The sequence below is a fragment of the Mytilus galloprovincialis genome, chromosome 9, assembly GCF_965363235.1.
Source record: "Mytilus galloprovincialis chromosome 9, xbMytGall1.hap1.1, whole genome shotgun sequence".
Taxonomy (NCBI): domain Eukaryota; kingdom Metazoa; phylum Mollusca; class Bivalvia; order Mytilida; family Mytilidae; genus Mytilus; species Mytilus galloprovincialis.
In genome coordinates, this window is record NC_134846.1 from 1223730 (window position 1) to 1250632 (window position 26903).

Here is a 26903-nt window from a genome sequence, read left to right on the forward strand (position 1 = left end):
ATTTTAACACCTATGTCGGTGTGTATAGGGGTAAATCCACCATTTTCTACAAATGAAAAAAGTAAAATCACAAAAATACTGAACTTCTAGGAAAATTAAAAAAGGAACGACCCTAATCAAATGGCAAAATCGAAAGACCAAACTCATCAAACAAAAGAATAACAAATACCATATTCCAGACTTTGTACAGGCATTTTCTTATGAAGAAACTGGTGTATTGCACCTGGTTAAATAGCTAGACAAACCTCTCACTTGTACGACAGTTGCATCAAATTCCATTATATTGACAACGATGTGTGAAAAAAACAAACAGACACAATAGGTTGAAATGTCAAAAATAGGGGTACACCAGTCAACATTGAAAATCATCTCAATCACTATAAAAACAAACAAATGTACCAACCTCATTTTGCCTGTACCATGTCAGGACTATGACAGTTGTCATCCATTCGTTTGATGTGTTTGAGCATTTGATCTTGTCATTTGCTCAGATAGCAATACAGTTAGACGTGTTAGTTTCTCATTTTGGCAGCATTGCACCTGGTTTAATAGCTAGACAAACCTCTCACCTGTACGACAGTTGCATCAAATTCCATTATATTGGCAACGATGTGTGAACAAAACAAACAGACACAATAGGTTGAAATGAAAAAGGGGTACACCAGTCAACATTGTATTATCATCTCAATCACTATAAAAACAAACAAATGTACCAACCTCATTTTGCCTGTACCATGAGTCCAAACTCGGTTCAAATTTCACAATGGATAATATGACACAATCAGTAAATAAAAAATAAGCCAACTATTTTCTTGACTAAAGATCCATGTCTACAAAAGCTATAGCTACTTTTGGGATAAGATAAGATGAGTACAGACGTCGTGTCGGTCAAAAAAATGTGATGGTAAATAAAGACTACAGTAGTATATCGCTATTCAAAAGTTTTAAATCGATTGAGAAAAAACAAATCCGGGTTACAAACTAAAACCGAGGGAAACATATTAACTGTAATAGGAAAACAACGAAACATCAGAAACACTTAAGTGCAACAAAAATAAACGACAATGTAACACACACAGAAACGAACTATAAGATAACAACTGCCATTTTTCTGACTTGGTATCCGTAAAACTAATGAAATTACAATTTGAGTCGTTCTCCCTTATAACTCTGTTGGATATAGTTATTGTGTATAGAACATCCAAATCTAGGGAAATATGTATATTGTGAATATGTATAAGTGTAGCATATGGATATATTTCAACACCAAACGATGGGATAGAAGGTATGTTACTGCTGAAAAATTTAAAGTTAACAATTAGAAAACCATCACATTTGTTGTAGATTCTTGTTTGAAGTCATCCATCTGCGTCACTATCAAAACGAGATGAAGATATGAAAAGGGGAAATGAAAATAATTTATCTAAACATATAACACTTTAATGTTTTGACAGAATACTTATTACATGTACCAAATAAGTACAGATAAACAACTTGGTTGATTTACAAGTTGGTACTTGCACGTGCTATTTATTTTTCTATATATCTACAGAAACAGAAACAACTGACAGGCAACATCTACAATTATATTGAATTCGTATTTTAATTTAGTCGGGTTCTTTTATAATGTTTTGTGTGAAAGTCAAGGCAAAACAATAAATGAAAATAAATGTAAAACAACGTGACTAACGTATACATTTTATTTGTACAATATCAAGAGTATATCTACAATTATCTTGCCTTATGTCCATATGTAAATAGTTATTATGATTATGATTTCACCTTTCCACCGTTTTTAACAAAAGCTGTTTACACTGATAACTTATGCATACTCATTACTGCATACTAATATGCAAAGGATAAGAAATAACCTTGATGTTGCTATAATGGAGGTTAATGACATTATGGGGGCATATTGGGGTCTTCCCCTTATCAAGATAAAGTTACAATATTACATAAACTCAGTATACAAAATAAATAAACACGATGTGATATGATTGTGTATTTGATATCTATCTGCTAAATTACGTCAGTGTACGTAAAGGTCACCGTATGGACTTCGAAATTGACTAAAACCTATACCGAAAATTTATCTATAAAACGCCATAAAGTGTAACAATTCAAAAAAAGAAATGGGTACAAAGGTTCTTCTCTTGACAGAATATAAATAAATCTGTAGTAAGCTGAGACTAAAACATTCAACTTATTATTGGTGATATTTCAGTTGTTTATCTTAATGCAATTGTTTCAGATAGCAATTAACTACTATTTATGAAGTAGTCGCAATGGCATTTTAAAATTATATATTATTAGATTGTAAAATAAAAGCGCTATAATCAGACAAAAGGAATGTGAAGTCGGAACCATCAGAAATTAAAATACAAATAAATAAAGATACCTGTGGTAAATAAAGATTGTCTGTTTGTACATTTACGATGAACAAAAAATAAATTGTTTGAACATTCAATCATAAGCTATAAATAAGATGGTTTTAAAAACACCAGTTAATATTTGATAATACATACAATCGATTCAACATGAAAAAAAACCACAATTACTCATTTGTATTTGAATTTGGCTAATTTATGCATAGGTGGCCAAACATACATCTGTGTAAAAGATGGGTATATAACTAATGGGATTCATATTTCTCTGTGCATATTGATTTTGTTTCTCTAAAGCATATTCAAGTATAAAAATGTTTGTCCGAAAAGTGTTGACTTCCAAATCAAAACTGCTCTACCCAATGAGTTTCAGTTCCCTTTTGTCACCTGCTCTTTCTCCTATGCATTTAAAGGCAGAAACTGATCCCTCCTATTTATCATGCTGCATGATCCTTAGTTCTAAAAGTTCCAGAATGACATTAAATGTTAAGAGACGGATTGGAATTGCCTATCCTTTGAGTCAACTGATAAGTCTCCCAACACTAAATTAAATTTGTCGAGGAAAATGTCTGCATGATGTTTCTTCAAAATCAGAGTTGGTCGAAATCGTATTGTTTTACTTCCACAACCACCTGTGTGAATTCCTAAAAAGTACTTAATATTCTAAGTTAAACTGTTGACAAAATTCGAATCGTTTAAGCTGGTTTTTTTTATTTATTGAAAAACATAAACAATTGCGATTTTAAGTGTTCAGAACATGTTTCTGATTGCAGTTAATAAGTTAAACATTGTCTGTATTGTTTGGACATTGTTCCTTTTGATGATATTCGAAAATATAGAAGCTTATAAAAATAACGTTTGATACATTTAATTCTATTTCTGAATATTCTTTCATGAAATGTAAATAAACTTTTTTACATTGTCATAGCTAACAGAAATGCCAAACTATTGTAGTAAAATTGGTACTGTTATTTGAACTTTTCTTCTTCTTATACTGAAATTAGTGAAGTTTAAGCATTATTGAAGAATAATGTTTGTGTCTGTTTATCGTCGATATAAATCTTTGTTGAAGACTTCTGTATTTGCATTATGAAATTACGGAAAGATGACTTTTACGTCGTTCTTTATAAATGCATACTTACCTTTCTCTCGCAGCTTTGACATTACGATGTCACGTGTTTTCTGATCTGGAAAATCCACTGCTCCATATAAACCGAGTCCTCGGACTTTACTAAGAATATTTGAATACTTATCCTGAAATAACCATTAAAATCTTAAGACAATTTCTAACAAATAACACATATATTTGCAGCATTTCAATTTGTAAATACTATCTTAAAAGCTTCTGTTTTTTAAAAACAGCAGACTTTTCAAATATATCTACTAGTAATCTTAATTTGTATTTTTGTTTTATTTTTATGAAAACAATTTTACATGATGATAAAATAAATATTATTGGTCTTGATTTGTCTCTTTCGAATCGAAATTGGAGAATTCTACATCGGAGACCTACTGTCGTCACTGATGAGTCTTTTGTAGACGAAACGCGCGTCTGACGTATATATAAAATTAAGTCCTGATATCTAAAATGAGTTTATTTACAACCACTGGGTCGATGCCACTGCTGGTGGAGATTAATTTCCCCGAGGGTATCACCAGCCCATTAGTCAGCACTTTTTTGTGCTGACATGAATTATCATTGATATTGTTATATTTATAAATTAACTGTTTACAAAATTTTGAATTTTTTGAAATACTAAGGCTTTTCTACCTCAGGCATAGATTACCTTAGCTGTATTTGGCAACACTTTTAGGAAATTTGGATCTCAGTGCTCTTCAACTTCGTACTTTATTTGGCTTTTTTAAAACACTTTTGGATTCGAGCGTCACTGATGAGTCTTTAGTAGACGAAACGCGCGTCTGGCGTATATATAAAATTTAGTCCTGATATCTAAAATGAGTTTACTTAATTGGTAAAGTTGAGGACAAATCAGCTCGTTGTATAAATTGTAAATATCAGACCAGATGTTTTAAAATATGCAAATGTCTCAGTTGTCCTTAGATTTGGGTTTTTTATATTGTTTTTTTTTTTATATATTTCTTTTTGTTGTAATATTACATGAATAGTTATCATCGCTAAATTACAACGTAGATTTTTCTCAAAGCTCCATTTACAAATGTAAACGGTAAAGCCCACATGCGTCCTCACAATTTTGCATGTAAGGTACAATCAATGCGTTCTTTTATTTGTCTGTTTGGTTTGTCTTTTTTTTGGCGATGTCATTTTGTTTTGTTTTTTTTTTCTCGTTCTATGAGTTTGAATTTCCCTCTGGTATCTTCCGCTTCTCTTCAATCATATTACCTGTAAGTCATACAATCCATCAAAGAAGTGTTTGCCTGTATCATTGGCATTGGTCAAAAGATGTTGCTCTCTTATTACTTTGACAACGGCTTCTAGGAGGATTACTTTTGAGGGATCACCAATCCATGTATTGAAAATTCGAAATCCCTACAAAAACCAAAATGTCAAAAATAGAATTCACTAAAAGGACATTTTAATTAAAATTGTCAAAAAAGATGAAGATGTATTAATTAAAAGCAATCTACCGAAAACGATTTCAAATAAATTAAAAGTCATCACCAGCACGAAATGAATGTCAAAGTTTTTATCTCAATATCCATTTTGTTAAGGAAAACAATTGTGCCGATATGAAATCTTTTCTAGAAAAGATTGTAATTTAATCAAATATTTCAAAACTGAAAACGCACTGAAAGATCGATTGGAACTGCTTGTGATATATATACCAATCGCCCATAGTAGCAAAAGATTTAACAAAAATTAAGACAAATCAAAACCTTTTTTATCTGTCCGAGTGCACATTCGCAGAATTTATGGAATTCCGTCAACCAGTATAATACGCATAAGTACGAAAAATACGCTTATATAATTGGTATGACAAAAAATGATCAGGTTTGCATGAAACATATAAAACCCATTATACACATAAAACGTATTACAAACTTCGCATCCGTAATATCTTTTTGCAGTACCAAATAAAATAAAATTGTTGCTTTTTCTGAAAGACAATATTCTTTATACATAAGAATGGATAGAATCAGTGTAAACCTCTAAGTATATACAACTGCAACACTTATTTAAGCAATAAGTTATATCTAAAAAAAATCCGAATAAATTTTGCAACGCCAAGAAATCGACCAAAAGGTTGCTAAGTTTATTTATTATATTTATTTCTTAACACTCAATCATAACACATGTTAAGGTCAATAATGTGCGGTCCTAAATATATTGGACAGTTGTGTGTCTGTATTGTCTTGACCAATCCAAATATATGAATTCAAGATTAATAATAGCATATTTTTTTGTGAGAAATACCGAAATAAAACTTAACAGCACACAGTAAACCAAGAAGTTCGGAAAAATGAAAAAGATATGCATGTACATAGATTAACATGAAAATATGTTTATAAAAAAATGAAAACTGATATATCTGATATAAATCAGTGTTGCTTATGTTTTACCTCCTGGTGTCTTCGTGTAGATTGGAAGTATCAAACCTAAAATAAACGTCACAAAAAACAAATACAGCTATCAGCTTCAAAGATTGTGGAAGACAAAAATAAAGTGTACAGTATTTGACTGCTGTACGGACTTTGATGAAAAATAATAATATATATTTTTTATAGAATATGGTACCCTATCCTCCTAAATTATTGGCATCAATCCTTTTGCGTTAACCAAAATATCGTTGTATAAATTATGTACACCCAATCGGTCTAACACCGTCATGTGTGTATCGAATACTTACACTTTATGCTAGGTCCCGAAGAATGTTTAAAGTTTTGAAGGATCGCATATTACAATACCATTTTGCTTCACATTTAGAATAGAATAGATTAATTTTTTTTTAAATTAAAGATCCGACATAATGAACATTATTAAGAAGTTTGACATTGCATTATTTGTATTTTGTATTTTTGACTCATCTTATATTTCTGTTACATGGTAAATTAAAACTTATGTTTTATCTTACTGTAATTTGATATACACTATACGTACCGATCTCTAAGTTTACCAAGATACTGGTAATTCATTTGTTTTTATATATTTTATTTGATCATTGAATAATGCAAAGTGGCGGAACTAAGGATATTACATATACTCATCCAAATATTATAATATATTTCATAATTGAATTTTCTGTTGTTTCTGTTGTTTTTCCTTTTTTCAAAATCAGATATGACTACCTCCATTTGCAGTTTGTTGAAGCGAGCATGTTTTGTGGGGTCTTTTATTTCTTAGTTCAAGTGTGTTTGCATCCTGTTGTATCTTCACTGAGTAGGTTTTTATTCTTTATTTTACTCTCAATACATGGTGTAGATAGGAAAATATTGGGATTTGTTTGCGGTTATAACTGTTTTAACTCAACCACATTTGGCTGGACCACACCTGGCTATTTTAACCAAGTGTCGTTCTTTTTTATTTTTGTTTGCATGAATGTAACTGTTTTCGGTTGTTGATGGTTTTGTTCTGTTGAAATATTTAAATTCATTTGAACTATATTTTATCAAATTATTTGGAAGCACCTAAACACGAACACATGAAGGTTATAAAGTATGAGAACAAATATTCATAAACTGTTGGAATGTTTTAAATGAAATGTGAAGCAGTTTCCTTACTGGTGCCCATCAGTCTAAGATGTATTACTAAACAATAGTGTTTTAGCTTATTTACAGTGGAAAATATAATAACCCCGAATATAATTCCTGTTCTCAATCATTTATAAGTTTAACATTATTTACCTCATTAGGTCTGAACTTTGAGTTATAGTAGAATCCGCCAGTCAGCATTTTCTTACTGAATGTAACAATGTCGGGAGGTTGAGGAAGATTAAAGTGCTCATGTGCCCACATTTTGCCAGTCACTCCACATCCAGTTTGTACTTCATCCATTTGGAAACAAATATCGTTCTAAAAATATAATAAATTCAAACGATGAACTGGCAGAAAAAAAATGTTTTACAACTACTAGTATAATAAATGGAGACGAATACTGATATCAGGGCACTGAAGTATTATTGATAAGGTTATCTAGATATACGAACAAATTTATCAAAGGTAACAGGCTTATCATTTCAGTGCGTGTACAGAAGAGTTTATTACAGAAATGCCAACAAATGAGCGTTGACAACTACTAAATTATTAATAATGCCGAATTTGTTCTAAAGGTAAAATTTTAATAAAAGAATTAAAGATGGGGAGTAATAAAGGTTCCTTCAAAAATGCACCTTTCCCAAAAAAGCATAGCAATAGAGACAAATGAATAAACAAAAACCAAAAATGTTACTGATGTAAAAGTTGCCTTTGAAGATATAACCCAAGAATGGGATCAGAATCAATATTAATAACTAAAAAAAATGACCATACGTATTTTGTAAAACATGCTGTCATTGGGTAGAATGTTTCCTTATAGATGCTACCAACTCGGTTATAGACATAAAATGATCGTATAAAAAAATCAGTAAACTCCCAAAATGTCACTAGGTGCCGAGGTTTGTGGAAAATAGTACATATTGTACAATACATGTTAGTCTAAATAAGCGGTTTGTGATTGTTTGTTTTTTAATGTTTTGTTTCCATACTTTGATATGTATAGAAATCGTTACTGGTTTATCACATATCCTACAGTATATTTTATGAAAACATCTTTTGGATATTTTTTAAATCATATAAATTATTATTTTGACGTTTAACTGATCTGACAGGTTAAAAGTATTGTTATTTATTAAAACCTAAGCTTTCTACTTTTTGATATCAACCGAATCAGAAAAAAACATTACTTACCTTGACACATATTTCTTGAAGACCTTTGAAAAATTCTGGAGGAGCGAAAATGTCTCCTCCTTCTGCCTGGATGGGTTCTGTTATTATCCCTACAACTGGCCTGTTTTTCTTGCTCCAAATGTCAATCAAATCTTCAACCTTTACATTGACAATTATTTATATTATTTGATTAAGAGTAGCTGCATCAAAAAGGATAAAATTGAGAATTGAGAATAGAAATGGAGAATGTGTCAAAGAGACAACAACCCGACCATAGAGCAGACAACAGCAGAAGGCCACCAACAGGTCTTCAATGTAACGAGAAATTCTCGCACCCGGAGGCGTCCTTCATTTCAAATACAAAAAAAGCGATACTGAATTGTAACCACCTCATAAGAAAATGCCTGTACCAAGTCAGGAACATGACATTTGTGCATTCGTTTGATTGTTTGATCTTTTGATTTTTACATTTGATAATGGACTAGTACTTTCCGTTTTGAATTTTCCTCGGAATTCGATATTTTTGTTATTTTACTTTTCACTAAGTGAAAGATACAATATTTTTCAAAATTGAAAGCTTTCAATCAAATATAACCCAAATACAAAAGTGTAAAACAAAAGCATGTTATTCATGTGTCATATCAAAATAATATAGAACAGGTATAAAACCTGAAAAAGCCCCAATTTACAATTATTACATATCTGTCAAATAAATACCTCTTCTAAACATCTTTTTGTGTCAGCTTCATTTTCACGAACGTTCTCTTCCAATGGGTACTTCAGGTCTGGGAAAGAAGCTATTGGCCATTCTGGAGCTGGAAAATCTAGTTTATGTGTCCATTTGTTGTGTGAAACTGCCGCTGCACCTATTTAAATACGTAATTATTGGTGTATATTCATATGTATTTGCCTTACTGTGTACAGATACTAAACATGTGTAACCTTGTGTCATTTACTCCAATTAGCCGTTTCAGAATCTAAAGAATCATGGGTAATTTCATTGTTCGTACCCCAAAATGAAAATAACGCCACGTCATTGGTTAAATTTCCATTGTTTATGACATTTTTAACCAATCAGGACGTTGTGGTGTACACTTTTGAAAATATTACCCAGGATGCATTAGATTCTGAAACGGCGAATTCTTTATATAACGAATAGTACAATACAATAACCATTTGCATGAGTAAATACAAATTCAAATGGAAAGGATAGAAGATTACGGTTGGGTTTTCAGAGCTCGAGACATCTACTTTAAATCTATCTGATTGATGATTTTGTTTCAAAATAAATAAAAAGTTAAGTCTTTTATGACATGAGAAATCAAATACATAGAGGTCTGTAATGATACGTATCTACTTAATTTTGTAAGCTGTGATAGCTTTTGGTCTCAACAGATCTGGAAAAAACCAGCTCAAAACAGAATAAAAACTCGATAATCCAAAAATGTGTTGATCTTTCATCATTGGACGGTGTTACATATGTGCACAGAGAGAGCATATTGGGTCTAATTTTGTTTAAGAAATTAAAAGTAAAAAACATACCCATTGTTCTGCCATGAAGTGCATTCTTAAAGGATAACACTGTAAGATCAGGACAACCAGGAAACTGGTTTATCAAGCATGATTGCAGTTCTTCTTGAGAAGGTGGTCGACCATTTCTCATTTTCCCCTACAAATAATGCATAAAATGAGAGACGTAAAATTAGAGTCCACATTATATAAATTTGTTTTGTTTTAAACTCTCTCCAAATAATCCTGAATACTAAGTCTTGAGACTGATATTTTGAAAGGTAAAGGTGCATGATTACTTGTAGAACTAAATAGCACAAGTGAATATGAAAGGAATTCCTAGATCAGATCGGAAAAGCTTTTCAAAATCATATATTGCTTTTATTTTCGTAGCACATTTCGTTTCGATTTATTCGGATTATCTTTTATTTTTATTATCTATTGCAAATGTTTTAAGACTTTTCAATATCTGTAAAATGACTTTGCTTTAAAAAAAAAAAAAAAAAAAAGAGGGACGAAAGATACCAGAGGGAGAGTCAAACTCATAGATATAAAATAAACTGACAACGCCATGGCTAAAAATAAAAAGACAAACAGACAAATGATAGTAGAGAAGACACAACACAGAGAACTAAAGAATGTATGGTGTTGGCATTATATATCATAAATGTGGATACATACTCATCGAACAACCAGTTCTGTGAAATTAGTAAACATGATAGAATATTTTATCATTGAAAAAATGTCTATGCATCAAAATACCTGATGTGAAATAAACATCGCTTTAAGTCCGTTTTCAATTGCGCATGATCCACATGCCATTGTCATGACTTCAGAAAGCCCTGGTGGTGCAACCTTGAAAAAGTAAGAATATTCATTAAATTTAAAGTAAAAACTAATATTTTTCAATATGCGTCATATTGTAAAAGGCAATGTTTTAGTATGCAGGTTTATACTTTAATACCTCAGACTTGAGTCGTCGCTGTCATAATGTCATCATGCTAGTGACATTTTCATCTTTTATTTATATTTTTGAACCAATTTAAAAGCTTTGAAGATGTATCCAATAACTTTCTATGACTGTGTTCTTTAAGATGATATGGCAAAACAGTAGCGTTGTGATTGATAACACACATTTCTAAAAATGTCCTTTGATAAATGTTTAAATTGTAATGAAACTGAGGTTTCACCTCCCTCAGGCAAAATTGACCGTAGATGAATTTGATAATTATTATGTACTTTTTGGTTACATTTTGGTTTCCTAATGGGATGTATTTGGCTATGTCTGTTAGATTTTTTTTAGTCGTATATCTCCATTCTTATACATACTTGGCTTTTAAATATTCGGCATTTGGCGTTCCTGTTGACGGAAATCAAGAAAAGCGTGAATAACGTGTTGTTTTGATTTTTTAATAGTTTGACTTACTTGAAGCAATGATGAACGAAGCCTGGTCACCCAGTCACCTGGTGGATAAAATCCTAAAGCTGGTCTGTTAAGGAATGCATACTAAAAAGTTAAAAAGATATATATATAAGTACTACAACCAGTTATACACCTTTTTTATATGTCATGTCATTGCTTATAATGTTAAAATGTATAATTCTCTTTCAATTCTTTTACAGGTGATTCTTCAAAAGAAGTTGACCAGATATAGGAGGCGTAAACTTTGATGATTTTATTTCACTTGAGTAATAACAAACAAACTTACAATATTATCTGGATTCTGTATGCTTTCTAACATAGACGGATGGTTGTAGCCTTAAAAAATACGAAAATGTTAATAAATGTAATAATTAACAAGATACAAGCGTAATAAATACATAATTTGGTATCTATGTTTTCGTTTTATGCATCTAAGTTGAATGTCTTGATCTGTGACCTACCACACAATTTAAAAAATACATTTAAATTTTAAATCTGCAAGTACAGCTAACACATCAGCTAACACATCACTGATATGAAATATAAAGGGGTCATCTCATATCAAGTGATCACCGTATATATAGAGTAGTTTTATACTTGTCACGCTCAGGTCGATTCTTGTAAAAATGAGATTAGTTCGCTTAATTTTCGGATGCAACAAGTCATGTGATACTACCTTTGACATAAAAAATCAATTCGCCATCTTGAGGTCCCTACACTTAATTTGAAACATGTAAGTTAAACAAACTCTATAGTGTCTTAAATTGTGCTAAGGATAGACACTTTCTTAACAAAAATGGTAAGAGACGCAAAAAAGACATGTCAAAATTGATTTAATGATTGAAACATGTTCAATTGGCTAGGAAAACAATTAGATGAACAGATCAACTTATAGTTTTTGGTGAAAACTTTTTTTTATAAATACATTAAATATTACATCAAATAAATATAAAGCAACCTACCGAGGGGCAGCGACGCTATTTGTGTAAACAAATCCAACATTGCATTTCCGTCTACATCTACAATGTAGTTTCCATAACTTTTGTCGTAGTCAACAAAGAAATGTACAGCGTCTGAATTCTGTGTTTCAAATTGACATGATAAAATGCATTTAATAAAAATATAAACCATATCACCACGTTTTAATACACCACCAAAGAGGCATACCTATACTACTATAGAATGTGAAATCATCATTTGTATTAGTAAAGATTGTCCCTGTGTATTGATTGATTTCTCGTTACAATAAGTCAAAGCATATTTGTACTCACAATATTAAAATATAGATAAATAAAGTTAGGTAATAACAGCATTTGCAACACTTTATGCAAAATAAAATACGATTTCCACGTTTAGAAATCAAAAACTCATCATAGATATCAATCGTGAACGTTTTATGACAGACGCAAATTTCGTCTCAATTAGTAATGCTTGAATAAAAAAAGACAAAAAGGCCATATAAAAGACGAAGTTGATGGACTTCGAGTTAGTTCATTTACCATTCCAAATTCTCACTGGGCATGCTTGCAGATTGTTTTCAGCTTATTTTACGAAACCTATAACTAAGGACAAAAATTGTCAACTTACTTGTATGGTTCCAAGTTGTCTGATTAGTTCCTTAGATTTTGGTCCTGGAACTGAAGTTTTCATTTCTGGAAAATTCGGTTCTGCTGTAGCTCTTGTAACCGTCGCTGACGTCGACATTGGCAAACCTTAAACAAGCAGTAATTACGGTAACTATATAGGTACTACGTTATTTCGTGATGAGTGCTAGTCAAACATAAATTTTATGAATCGTATACTGAATTAAAAAAAATCAAATGAGTGCTTTGAAATGTATGAGTAACGTTGTCATTATGTTTGTTTTTATACCACTATAGAAATAAGAAGATGTGGTATGATTACCAATGCGACAACTCTCCTTGTAATACCAAATGACGAAGTACTAACCTTTTGCCATTCCTGATCTCATACATTTTTGAAATAATGAGTTTATATGTATTCTATTCATTTTCTTCACAAGTTCTAGTATCTTCAGTTTGTTTATAATAAATATTACTTATTATAGCATTTGTTTTGAATTTATACCTAATATTAAATTCAGAATACATTTGATTGGATAACCCATTTTTACGTTGTGGTCATCTTGTCTGTATTGATAATATCACCTGACTATTTGGAAGTTTTATCTTGTTTTGTATCTTCATTCAAGGTTAAACATTCTTTACTTTGGGAAGGTGCAACAAGTTTATGAAAATAGAATGCACATTTAAAAACAGCAAATCAAATCACGAGACTCCTAGATTAAAAATTGATAATAGTGTTAAAAAAAGTCGTGTATATGAAGAAATACAACAATGCTTCATTTTTATTCGACAATTTTAACGTTTTATGTAATAATTTTCAAGCAACTCTTTAGACGTTCAATAAATCTTATATTTATGTCACTGTAAAAAGAGGAACGAAAGATTACAGAGAGACGGTCAAACTGATAAATCGAAAATAAACTGACAACGCCTGGCTAAGAATGAAAGAAGACAAACAGACAAACAATAGAACACATGACACAACATAGAAAACTAAAGAATAAGCAACAAAAACCCCACCAAAAACTAGGGGTGATCTCAGGTGCTCCGAAAGGGTAAGCAGATTCTGCTGTAATTGGCAGAGCTAATTTCATCTTGTTTTTGGTTTTTATTCTCCAAATTAATCTTAGTTATACAAAGGGAAAAAAATAAGAAATACAATTCAATGAAAAACAGACAACAACATTGTATACAGAAAAACACAACAGGCAAACAACTGTCCAAACATTACACCAAAAACTACAGAAATGTCCCCATGCAGTTACATCGAGCCAATGGTTATAAAATTTATTGAAGGGCTAATGATTTCTAACGTAAGAGGCGAAGTTCTTTCACATTAGACTCTGCAAGCAGTTGAGCTCCAATCAAAGTTGAAGAGCCATTAAAATCAAAATTGCGAAATTGTCTGCCAGTCCAATAAGGATATATGTATATGCCTAGGCCTAGGATAGAAAACCTTAGTGTTTTTAATAATTCAGTGTTTTATGCATTGAAAATTGACCTTATCACTTTTATTGGTTGTAGAAACATAGTTTAGGTGTCGCAAACGTTCCAAAATAAATAAATGCATTTAATTCTAAATTCTGAGTATTTAATATTTGCATGTGAAATCGGATAAATGGAAACAATTATAACGATAACAATATTTTCATATTTATCTGTTGCCTTATTTCAAGCCATTTTTTCAAACATATGCTTTTTTTTTTACATAAAATGCTTACTGGTGACAATCTTACGTCTAATGCAGGTGTCAATTATGGCAACAGTTTTAGGAGTTGAAACTGTCTTTGATATAAACTATAAGAAATAATAATAGATACGAGATTTAAAATATTCAATCTTAACAGCCGCAATATAGTTTTAAATACCTCATTTAGTGACAACTACGAAGTATAAATTTGGTAATAATATAAATAATGATTGTTAAATCATTACATTGTTGTTTACATAAATGTACAAGTAGCTACAAAGTTCTATTAAATCTTCCCCTAAGTAACGAAATTTATATAACCCGACACACACAATTCTCTTTTATTCTTTCGTTCATGTGAAAACATATAAATAGGTACATAATTTTCTCTTTAACTTACTGTATAATTAGCATTTGTATCTCTTTATCAATTTGCGCATCGAATGATGACATGCTTATCAAATATATATAAAAATAAGTAAGAAGATATTAGCTAAATATGATAACTGTGAGTGAGAAAGTTATCCACCGAAAAGGAAAGCTGAAAAGCATAAGTCCCCTTCTTCATCAGTTTAAACCAACATAGCTCATATTATATGGAGTGACATTTGTGATATCTTAATTTTTTGTAATTTGGGGAATTTGGATATTTTAAATGCCGTGCTAATCAGAGGCTAACACTTTGTATATACAACGGACGACCGCATATTGACTAAAATGTTTGTTTTATTCTCATACGATATGAACTATCAACTACACAAACTTTTTTGATAACCTTTTTGTCACATTTATTATGTAAACCTTTTTTAGCATCTTTAAGATTAATTTGAATGTTAGTTCTTTCTAGTATTGTCATTCATCGTTGTTTTGGAATAGCAAGATCGATAACTTGCAAAAAGACAGATTGCACTCAGACAAACAGGTATGTAAAAGAACCAATAAAAAAACCCACTTAAAACTTGAAGAGTAAAGAGGGAGTATTACAATAATGATAACAAGGAAATCAACGTCATTAACTCGGTTGATGCCATTGCTGGTGGACGTTTAGTCCCCGAGGGTATCACTAGTCCAGTAGTCAGCACTGCGATGTTGACAAGAAAATCAATTATATCGTCATTTTTATAGATTTATTGTTTACAAAAGTATGAACTTTTCGAAATACTAAGGATTTTCTTAACCCAAGCCATAGATTTAATAAGTCGTATTTGGAACAACTTTTGGGAATTTTAGGTCATCAATGCTCTTCAACTTTGAACTTGTTTGGCTTTATAACTATTTTGATCTGAGCGTCACTGGTGAGTATTATTTAGACGAAACGCGCGTTTGGCGTATTATATTATAAGCCTGGTACCTTTGATAACTATTATTACATGTCTGTCTGACAAGATTTGTACGACCTTAGCCTAATTTTCGTTGTTCCTCAATCAATAATTAGTTTGCATTATATGATCAGTTTGTGAGTAGCTGAAAGTTATATTTAAAATTATACTTTGTGCATTGAGTCATTGCTCTAATTACGTTTGAGTTGCTCCCAATTTTTATTTGATTTAAGCTGCTCATGATATTTTGCGAGTTGCTCTGGAATAACAAAAAATAACAAACTCTGAGACAAATTTAAAACGTAAAGTATCTAATCAAATGTCAAAAATCAAAAGCTCAACACATCAAACGAATGGATAACAACTGTCATATCCCTGACTTGGTACAGGCAGTTTCTTATGTAGCAAATGGTGGATTGAATCTGGTTTTATAGCTAGCTAAAGCTCCAACTTATATGGCAGTTGTATAACAAAAGCATTCAGTAAATGTGAGTACTCTCAGATCTGTTCTTTATGTTTTATGTTTTGTGTTTTGTGTTGGTTTGTCGTGTTGACACGATTTGTGGTGAAGTTTTGTTGTTCAATGTTTGATAATTTTGTATCTCGTCTCATTGTGTTTTATATGTGTTCCGCCTTTGATATGTATTTGGTGTGAAAATTGGTTTTCATTCCAGTTCTTTTGTTTGTTGTGTGGTTTGGTTATGCCGTTTTCTAGGCAGCAGGGGTTTTGTATTTGAGTATGCCCGTGTGCGTTGTTTTGTTTGACACCTTATTGTCAAAGGTTGTGGTTGTCTTTTTAACATTGTTTTACATAGATTTATAAGTGTTTGTCGTTTTTATATAGATTAGATCTTGAATTATATTACATTTATTTTAACCTGTGACGTCAATTGTGTGGTGCTGATACGGTCGTGTGACGGACAGTTCGTGATTCTGTTGTTTTACGTGTTTATTTCTATTTTGTTGTTAGAATGTTGAAATGTACGATTGTATTGTTTATTTGTGTATTTCTCTGTCCTAAATGTTCTTGCATTTATTTGTACTGTATTCCTGTCATATAATGTTGTCATTTAAGTGGAATAGTTAACTTTGCCATAAAAGTGTGAGGTTTGTCTAGCCACAAAACCAGATTCAATTTTTTAAACTGTACTGTACCAAGTACAGGAAAAGGCAGTGGTTATCTTATAGTTCGTTTCTGTGTGTGTTGCATTGTGTTTTTTTTTTGGTTGCACTTCAGTGTTTCTGCTGTTTCGTTATTTTCCTCCTATAGTTGATGCGTTTCCCTCGGTTTAAGTTTGTAACCAGGATTTGTATTTATGACTTTTGAACAGTGGTATACTACTGTTGCCTTTTTGTAGACCGTTGGTTTTCCGGTTTGAATGATTTAACACTAGTCATTGGTGACCTTTATAGCTTGTGGTTTTGTGTGAGCCAAGACTCTGTGTTGAATGACGAACTTTTACCTATAATTGTTTGCCTTTTACACATTGTGACTGGGCTGGACAGTTGTCTCATTGACACTCAAACCACATCTTCATATTTCTATTTAGTGTTTTTGTTCGGGTTTTTACGTGCTTTCAATCAATATGATGAGTTGAGTTATTTTCACCAAAATTTAGAGTTTGATCTAACGTTGAAATGTACACCCACTATTCAAGGTTAAGGAGAGTTCAGCACTAGCAGACATGTTAAACCTCAACATATTCTGTAAGTGCCTTTTGCAAGTCAAAAGCCTGTTATTGAGTGGTTGTCCTTTGTTTCTGTATATCATATTTGATTTTTTTGTTTATCCTTTTTTTTTTACATAAATCAGGATATTAGTTTTTTCCTTTTGAAATAATTTATATTTTTTTCATTTTTGGGGTCTTTAATAGTATACTATATAGTATTTGTTTTGCTCATTGGAGGCCAAATAGGGACTTATAGTTGTTAACATTGGAGGCCATATAGGGACTTATAGTTGTTAACATTGGAGGCCATATAGGGACTTATAGTTGTTAACATTGGAGGCCATATAGGGACTTATAGTTGTTAACATTGGAGGCCATATAGGGACTTATAGTTGTTAACATTGGAGGCCACATAGGGACTTATAGTTGTTAACATTGGAGGCCATATAGGGACTTATAGTTGTTAACATTGGAGGCCATATAGGGACTTATAGTTGTTAACATTGGAGGCCATATAGGGACTTATAGTTGTTAACATTGGAGGCCATATAGGGACTTATAGTTGTTAACATTGGAGGCCACATAGGGACTTATAGTTGTTAACATTGGAGGCCATATAGGGACTTATAGTTGTTAACATTGGAGGCCATATAGGGACTTATAGTTGTTAACTTTGGAGGCCATATAGGGACTTATAGTTGTTTAACTTCTATGTGATTTGGTATCTATTGAAAAGTCTTATTGGCAATCATACCACATCTTCTTTACTATATAATAGTGTAATTTAGCAACAGAACCACCTTACTGTCCAATACAATAAGCTCACTTTCTAAACTACATCTACCTTTTGTTCAGGTATCATTAAAAATAAACAATTGTACTTAAGAACAAGTTTATTTCTCAACATTCCTAACACCACTATAATATACATTGCAGGGTTATACAATGATTATCAGAATTAAATTCTTTTGTTCGTTATGGAATACATGTACATTCAATATTAATTAAGTACTACAAGCCAATAACAATATCCTTATACTAAAGTAGGTCACTGTGATATATTTATTGATACAGATAACCAATTATACAGTCACATCTTCTCAGATGTGCCCTTCTTTTGTACCTTGTGTTTCCATATCTTATATGATATACTGTTTACACTATCTTGAATAGTCGCATACCATAATATCACTACTTTCTCTCAGTTAATCAATATCATAATTAATACATGTACAAAGCTGAACTGAATAATTTTATAAATGCTCCTTACTAAATATCATCCAGCACATGCAAATATCTGGAGATCATAAGGCATTCTAATGGATGGTTTGCCGATCTCAGAATAAAGATCTTGTATATTTCTGGTTGAAAAGTAATAGCTAAAGTAATTAGAAGTGTAAAATTATTGTTTAGCTACCGATTCAATCTTTAGCTTGATGTGTACATTTTCTTTTATTTTTCACAGAAATCAACCTCAAAACTTCACTTTCAAAAGTGATATTTTTTTTAAAAGTTATGGTTGTAAATTATTATTATTAACCATTTTTTTGGTAAAAATGTGTAAAAATGATTGTGTCGAAACAAAAACTTGTGTTAATAATTTTTTTATAAGCTATAAAAAAGAAGATGTGGTATGATTGCCAATGAGACAACTGTCCACAAGAGACCAAAATGACACAGACATTAACAACTATAGATCATCGTACGGCCTTCATCAATGAGCAAAGCCCATACCGCATAGTCAGCTATAAAAGGTAGCATATTTATTGAAAGCAAGGCATATCCAATAAATGTATTTCTAGCGTGATGATATTTTTTTAATCATATAATCAGAAAAAGCTACTATTATAAATATAAAGATATACCATTGTAGTAATGTGTAAAAATAGAAAATTCATGACGGGACATAAAAGGAAAAAGCCGTATTGTATAAGAAAAATCTCTACATAAATAAATATAACAAACCAACAAATAATATGTTCTTAACAAAAATAATCACTCAAACACATCTCATTCAAATATATCATTTGCACACTAAATATGAACTTTGAAGAGTTATAAATATACATTCTAACCCTGTTTTGTAATTGTCTAATTTGTTCTAATAATTATTAAAAGGAAAACAATTCCAGATGACTGTATCACTCACAAGGTTAGATTTTAATAAATGTCAAAGACATTGTTGAATTTCAAAAGATTCCTAACTATACATTCTAACCCTGTATTGTTATTATCAAATGTGTTCTAATAGTTAATAAAATGAAAACAATTGCAATGCCTGTATCACTAATCAGGTTAGAATTTTATATGTTTTAAAGGTTTTGTAGAATTTGAAAGTCATAGCTATACGCTGTAACCCTGTAATATGTAACTAAAGAAATTATTCAATTTTATTACATTGGTTGCAATGAATTACATTGATTTCCCAGTTAGATAAAAACCGATAATTTCACATGTGAAATAAACGTGGTTATTTCACTCTCTGACGTCATACAACAATAGGTGTTGTCAAGACGTCGAAAACGTCGGATCAAAACAAATTGTAAATGCGTAGGAAAAAGATATAGTTCCTTACATTTTCTACATTAATTTCATAAAAAAAAAGCCATTTGCCAATGTAATAAAAAGAATAACTAATCGCCGTATTTGAATATCAAAAATAAGACAACTTGTGACCGAACGCCGCTATGGATTAAACTCGTGCTGCGCACTCGTTTAATCCATGCGTCGTTCGGTCACGCGTTGTCTTATTTTTGATATTCAAATACGGCGATTAGTTATACTATAATTATTATCAAATGAGTCCAGATGTTAATACCATTCATCAAGTTTAAAATTTGATATAAATACAAAGCAGAAGAGGAATAAACATATAGAAATATAAAAGTTTAAAGGCACAGAATACTATCACAAAGATTTTGATTCATCACAAGTAACTTGCTGTCTTGTTTACCATAAACACACACCAAAATATACACATATATATATATTGTGTGGCAAAAATATACACATATATATTGTGTGGCAAAAATATACACATATATATTGTGTGACAATTACATTTTGTTTTTTAAGTATTCTTCAGACTATCAAAAACCAACCTTGTTAGACACTTGCCTCATAGATCATTCATAGATCTATATTGCTAAGAATAATTTAGTGCATCTTTATAAAGTAAAGTACCAGTACCAAACTTACTATGTCTTAACCATTTTAGATGATATTTGAGAGCTATTATGTCTTTGATTATAAAGCAGATGATATAACATGTATTTACTAATGAGAATGTTTCAGAGCATTTTCATATTTATCTGCATTTTTTTCTTTAAATTGTCTTATTTTTGGAAAAAAATTTTGTCATTACAAAAATTAGTAACATTATTGAATTATAAGTAGATTCTACAACTGGATATGTTTTTCTCTAAATTGTCTTTACAGAAAATGATATGTTGCTGTGGCACTTTATTATGATCTACATAATGGAGGACTGTAGTTTGAAAAGTTATCAAGAAATTGATTATCACCATAATAATGTTATTGTCTTAAGTCATGGAAATGATTTACATGTTAATGAAACACTTATCTGTTGTTGGGCCTCATAACAACAGCTATGTGTTTCAGTTATCATTTTAAGGCCAAAACTGTAATTTTTCTTCTAATCAGCTTTCTGATTGATTTTATATAAATAGAAAGCCTTTTTATTTGCACTTTAGAGAGAAAAAATTGTCTTATGTTCTGAAACTGAAGATTTTTAATTTCGATTCAGCATCTCAAAGTGAAACTCTTGCCAACTAGCTAAAGATTTAGCCATTAACTTTACAGTTTTAATCAGATTTTGTATAATTTTTGTGTGCATGTTTAAACTTCATCTTAAAGTTTTTTAAAATTAAGGTTGAAACAGAAATTATCGAAACTATGGCCTCTATGCTGATTCATCAAAAAATAGTATATAAGTGAATTTTTATAATGAAGACCTGTTGACACTATCACAATAGCTGTATGAGCTTTAATCTTAATAGATATAGATTTCAGATCCATGAAAACTTTAAACAATTTTTTTTTTACTTTTGACAATGTTACATCTACTTCTAGTTGTAATTATAATATAAACGTTAATTATGATAAACTTTATCAACAATTTTTTTTTTGGTTGTGGTTATTCCATGCACTTCAATATTACACTGTATGTAATTAATTCCATATCAATGATAACAAATTTCAATAAATCAAGCTATTCAATAACATATTTTTACACAATTTACAAAAACTCACTCATTCCAAAATTCGTTATATACTATAAATAATCCAGTTTTCAAAATAAAACATTTTAAAAATTTCTTCTATTGCATATATAAGTTAAAAATATGTAACATCACATTCACATCCCATAATGCAATGTTACAAATGAAGATATGAGAAGGCACTATACTATGTACTGGATCCGGAGCAATCTAAGAACACACTGGTTACTATCTGGTATTATCTATCGAGCATGTTGTTTGCAGTAAGGTTTACCAGCTTTAGCAAAGAATGGTTGTCCTTCTAGACCAATCTGGCATGTCTGAAAAAAAAACATTCAAGTAATGGAAAATTCAATTAAACTAAGATTATGCAACTTAAGGATGTACTTAGGTGAGGTTTTGGATTTTGTGTCAAATGTTCGAACTCCTTGGTGTTTTTCCATACAATACAATGTAAAATATTTTGCCCCATAACACCCATTTATTTTTTCATATAAGACTAAATAGCTCATGAAAGGTCATTTACCAAAATTTTAGAAGATTCTTGATTTTCTTTCTTTTGTTTGAGACCCAAATAATATCAATGCAAATATAAAGTAAAAGTCTGAGTCAGCCTTTTCCGCCATATTTTAAATTTGAAATATCTCGAAAAGGAGGTCCATGACCTATCAATATTTTTAGCTTATCTTTATCCTTAATTGATGCTCTACCAGCTTATAGTATCAACTTTAATTTCTTAATTTCTTAATTTTTACATAACCTCACCTAAGTACATCCTTAATATGTAGTTTTTAAACAAATTCCAAAAGCTTCAAAAAGGCAGCCTCCAAACAATACACAAGATTTCTAATTTCTATTTTATGAATCAACTGCCCTGGTTGACGTCACCTGATGTCATTTTTTGGAAAACGTATCATTGGACATTGTGACATGAGTTATTTGCTTTTTGAAGTAAACATTTTTTGGGGGGTGGGGTTCTGTTTAAAGACCTTGACTACCTGAGGGAGTCGCACACAGTAGGAAATGATTGATTGTTGACTTCTAGATGCAACTTTTGGACATGAAAGTCTTGACCAAGCCAAAAAAACATAACACCTAAAGCATATCTTTAAATAATGCATCATCAAGTAACCTCTTAATAATCATAGGAATTACAAAAGACCTTATTGCTATTTGGGAATCAGTGACACTCGACCTATGACAACAATCACTTTTGCATTGTGTCATCCAAATTTTATGTGAACTTTTGTGATGTCCCAGTAATGATAAGGTGTATATATGTCAATAAGGGTTAATTCTTTAAGCAGACACACATTTGTCCCTTACATCTACCTTTGGTGTAGACAAACCAGTATAAAAAATCTGGTTTGCAGTAGGCATTGTTAAATCAATTATTTTTGAGATTTTTTTCAATCCATGGTATACCAATATATGAACTGATAATTTATTTACTGTTAACAAGTTATAATTTACAACATTCTGAGCATTTACTCAAAAGAGTCCAACTATAAATAAACTAGTTCAGGCCTTCCTGAAGATACTTTATATTAAGTTGAGTTATAACTAAGACTGCATATATTTACAGAACAATTAAAACATCCAGAATGATAGTTTTTGCCCATAGCTTTACTTACAGAACAATTAAAACATCCAGAATGATAGTTTTTGCCCATAGCTTTACTTACAGAACAATTAAAACATCCAGAATGATAGTTTATGCCCATAGCTTTACTTACAGAACAATTAAAACATCCAGAATGATAGTTTATGCCCATAGCTTTACTTACAGAAATAATTAAACATCCAGAATGATAGTTTTTGCCCATAGCTTTACTTACAGAACAATTGAAACATCCAGAATGATAGTTTTTGCCCATAGCTTTACTTACAGAACAATTAAAACATCCAGAATGATAGTTTTTGTCCATAGCTTTACTTACAGAACAATTAAAACATCCAGAATGAAAGTTTTTGCCCATAGCTTTACTCACAGAACAATTAAAACATCCAGAATGATAGTTTTTTGTCATAGCTTTACTTACAGAACAATTGAAACATCCAGAATGATAGTTTTTGGTCATAGCTTTACTTACAGAACAATTAAAACATCCAGAATGATAGTTTTTGGTCATAGCTTTACTTACAGAACAATTAAAACATCCAAAATGATAAGTTTTCTCCATAGCTTTACTTACAGAACAATTAAAACATCCAGAATGATAGTTTTTGGTCATAGCTTTACTTACAGAACAATTGAAACATCCAGAATGATAGTTTTTGGTCATAGCTTTACTTACAGAACAATTGAAACATCCAGAATGATAGTTTTTGGTCATAGCTTTACTTACAGAACAATTAAAACATCCAGAATGATAGTTTTTGGTCAAAGCTTTACTTACAGAACAATTAAAACATCCAGAATGATAGTTTTTGGTCATAGCTTTACTTACAGAACAATTGAAACATCCAGAATGATAGTTTTTGGTCATAGCTTTACTTACAGAACAATTAAAACATCCAGAATGATAGTTTTTGGTCATAGCTTTACTTACAGAACAATTGAAACATCCAGAATGATAGTTTTTGCCCATAGCTTTACTTACAGAACAATTAAAACATCCAGAATGATAGTTTTTGGTCATAGCTTTACTTACAGAACAATTAAAACATCCAGAATGATAGTTTTTGGTCATAGCTTCAACCCAGTTATCTCCAGGTTCAATGGGGAAATTACAAGAGTGGCACATGGTCTGGAAAAGTTGTCTCCAATCTACAATGGAAAAATATTAATGTACCTCACAATGGTTGTATGACATTCTTTAGGTTTTATTAATGTTTTATATCTTTTTTTTATCTAAGTAGTTACTGTTTTAACTATTGTATGTAAAATTTCCATTGTCATTCAAATGGATGATTAAAACCCAGTCAGGAGCCTGTAATTTGGTGGTTTGTCTCTGTTACATTTTTTTTTTCATTCATTTTTTTCAAATAAATAAGGCCGTTAGTTTTCTCGTTTGAACTGTTTTACATTGTTATTTTGGGGCCTTCATAGCTGTCTATGCGGTATGGGCTTTGCTCATTGTTGAAGGCCGTACAGTGACCTACAGTTGTTAATTTCTGTGTCATTTTGGTCTCATCTGGAGAGTTGTCTCATTGGCCATCATACCAAATCTTCTTTTTTATCAAAACAAATAAAGCAATACTCAGCTTCTTTTAAGAATCCTTGTTATTTCATTTTTGTATTTTGTTGTGTCGTCGAAAAACAGCATACCTAAGTCTTGCTTTTGACTCCATCAAGGGGAGACAAAAGGTGCAAGATGAACAAGATTAAATACAAATTCATCAATTGAATGCTGCACTTCTTTTAATATAGACAATGTAATTTCCCATAGGAACACCTTTTACAGCTAAAACCTTCACTTTTACTATGTATTGCAAAAAAATTAAATCCTAGAAAGGAAAGTTCATATGTACTACTATTTCAAGATGAAAACAAAGGGCTGTGAAGCATAATTTCAACTTATATATGCCTCCAGCTTCTAAGAGTTTAAAATTATATGCCTTCATTTTAGGTCTTCCTCAGAATTTTGATGTGAACCGATCTGACAATTCAAAAATAAATGTTCATTACACTTAAGACAATACAGTTGAACCTAGATAAGTCACGAAAGGAAGTGAAAATTCTTATTTTATTAAACCCATTTGCCATTTTATTACCATTTTCACAGTAAGGTTTGCCCTCTTCCAAATGGAACTGGTTTCCTCCAATCTGTTGTTTGCACTGTACACAGGTAAAACATTTAGGGTGATAAGTCTTCTGTAATGCATTTACACATTCCTGTAAAATATCAAAATATGTTACTGTGGATTCAGTTATTGTCGTGGGTACCAATTCCGTGGATTGAGAAAAACTTGTATATATATTCGTGGATATTTAATTTCGTGGTTATGGCAAAGTCTACGTACATTCCTTTTGAAAATTTGTTCTTCATTGAACATTTAAATTCATGCTTCCCGTGTACCAAGGAAATCCATGAAAATTAGTATCCAATTAATATTAGTGAATCCACAGTGAATCCCCAGTAATTCAAAAACATTTTCTCTGCTTCATAAATATTTTGATATGAGCGTCTCTGATGAGTCTTATGTAGACGAAACGCGCATCTGGCATACTAAATTATAATCCTGGTACCTTTGATAACTATTTACACCACTGAGTCGATACCACTGCTGGTGGACGTTTCGTCCCCGAGGGTATCACCAGCCCAGTAGTCAGCACTTTAGTGTTGACATGAATATCAATAATGTGGTCATTTGTATGATTTTCCTGTTTACAAAACTTTGAATTTTTCGAAAAACTAAGGATTTTCTTATCCCAGGCATAGATTACCTTAGTCGTATTTGGAACAACTTTTTGGAATTTACGATCCTAAATGCTCTTCAACTTTGTACTTGTTTGGCTTTATAAATATTTTGATATGAGCGTCACTAATGAGTCTTATGTAGACGAAAGCACGTCTGGCATACTAAATTATAATCCTGGTACCTTTGATAACTATCTTCATACAACTCAAGGATTAGGAGATATTTTCTGCAACTTATTTCACAAAATAATGTTCTGAGTTCAAGTACTAATAAGACAGGGAAATGTAAGTTCACTTACAATCAACTCTAATTATAACATTATTTTTGAAAAGAGTTCCTGCTTTTTATTTCTGTTTATTAGTGAAACTTTATTCAAAACCTTGTGTTTTATAGCAAAGCCTTAAATTCCCAATATGAAATGTTTACTAATACAATGTACTAATCGACTATTGGTATAAAAAGTAAGATTAAGTTACTAAAATGACTTATTATATTGGATTGTGTCATTATAGGTAATACATATGGTCCCAGAACTGCTTATGCTTACAAAGGACCATAGGTAGTAAGTGTAAATCACAATATTTAATATAAACAATGCCTAAACCCAATTATTCAATCAGGTCAATGTGTGAATACCTACCCCAACAATAGCACTACCACAGACAGCACATTTTGGTGCAAAGTAAAGTTCATAGTCTTTCTCACAGTACAAAAATCCTCCCTCCTCTACAAATCCTATATCCAGTAACTTAGTACCACAGCGAGGGTTGGCACAGACAAAATGGTCAGGGCACCAGGTCTTACCTAGCGCTACCACAAATGGCCCTCTGAAATAGAACAGTCATAGATTAGGATAATTACGTTAAAATGGTTTG

General features: G+C 31.2%; 2 protein-coding genes across 18 annotated transcripts in view; both read right to left on the reverse strand.

The window, feature by feature from the left end:
• Positions 1–1686: 1686 nt before the first annotated feature.
• LOC143044200 (4-aminobutyrate aminotransferase, mitochondrial-like) lies at positions 1687–13226 on the reverse strand. The gene is made up of 13 exons (XM_076216103.1): positions 13108–13226; positions 12745–12869; positions 12120–12237; positions 11444–11493; positions 11161–11241; positions 10497–10589; positions 9768–9894; positions 8943–9091; positions 8247–8384; positions 7206–7373; positions 4747–4893; positions 3527–3638; positions 1687–3028 (listed from the first exon to the last, which is right to left on the reverse strand). The coding sequence occupies exons 1-13, from the start codon at positions 13166–13168 to the stop codon at positions 2871–2873; spliced, it is 1527 nt and encodes a 508-aa protein (XP_076072218.1). The 5' UTR covers positions 13169–13226; the 3' UTR covers positions 1687–2870.
• Positions 13227–20212: 6986 nt separating this feature from the next.
• LOC143044208 (PDZ and LIM domain protein 7-like) overlaps positions 20213–26903 on the reverse strand; it is a 58604-nt gene continuing 51913 nt past the window's right edge. For all 17 annotated transcript variants that reach the window (XM_076216121.1, XM_076216115.1, XM_076216114.1 and 14 more), the window contains 4 exons: positions 26669–26855; positions 25381–25501; positions 24318–24433; positions 20213–21983 (listed from right to left, as the gene is read on the reverse strand). In XM_076216121.1, coding sequence (XP_076072236.1) covers positions 21906–21983; positions 24318–24433; positions 25381–25501; positions 26669–26855 — 502 coding nt within the window. In that variant the 3' untranslated portion in view covers positions 20213–21905. The remainder of the gene's footprint in view (positions 21984–24317; positions 24434–25380; positions 25502–26668; positions 26856–26903) is intronic.

What these genes read in the sequence shown, in the direction of transcription:
- LOC143044200 (XM_076216103.1), bottom strand. Translation starts at nt 13,168, where the DNA reads ATGAATAGAATACATATAAACTCATTATTTCAAAAATGTATGAGATCA. An exon ending in TTCAAGAAATATGTGTCAAG is followed by an intron (nt 7,374 to 8,246) that starts GTAAGTAATGTT and finishes TTATATTTTTAG; the next exon opens with AACGATATTTGTTTCCAAAT. An exon ending in GTCAAAGCTGCGAGAGAAAG is followed by an intron (nt 3,029 to 3,526) that starts GTAAGTATGCAT and finishes AGTACTTTTTAG; the next exon opens with GAATTCACACAGGTGGTTGT.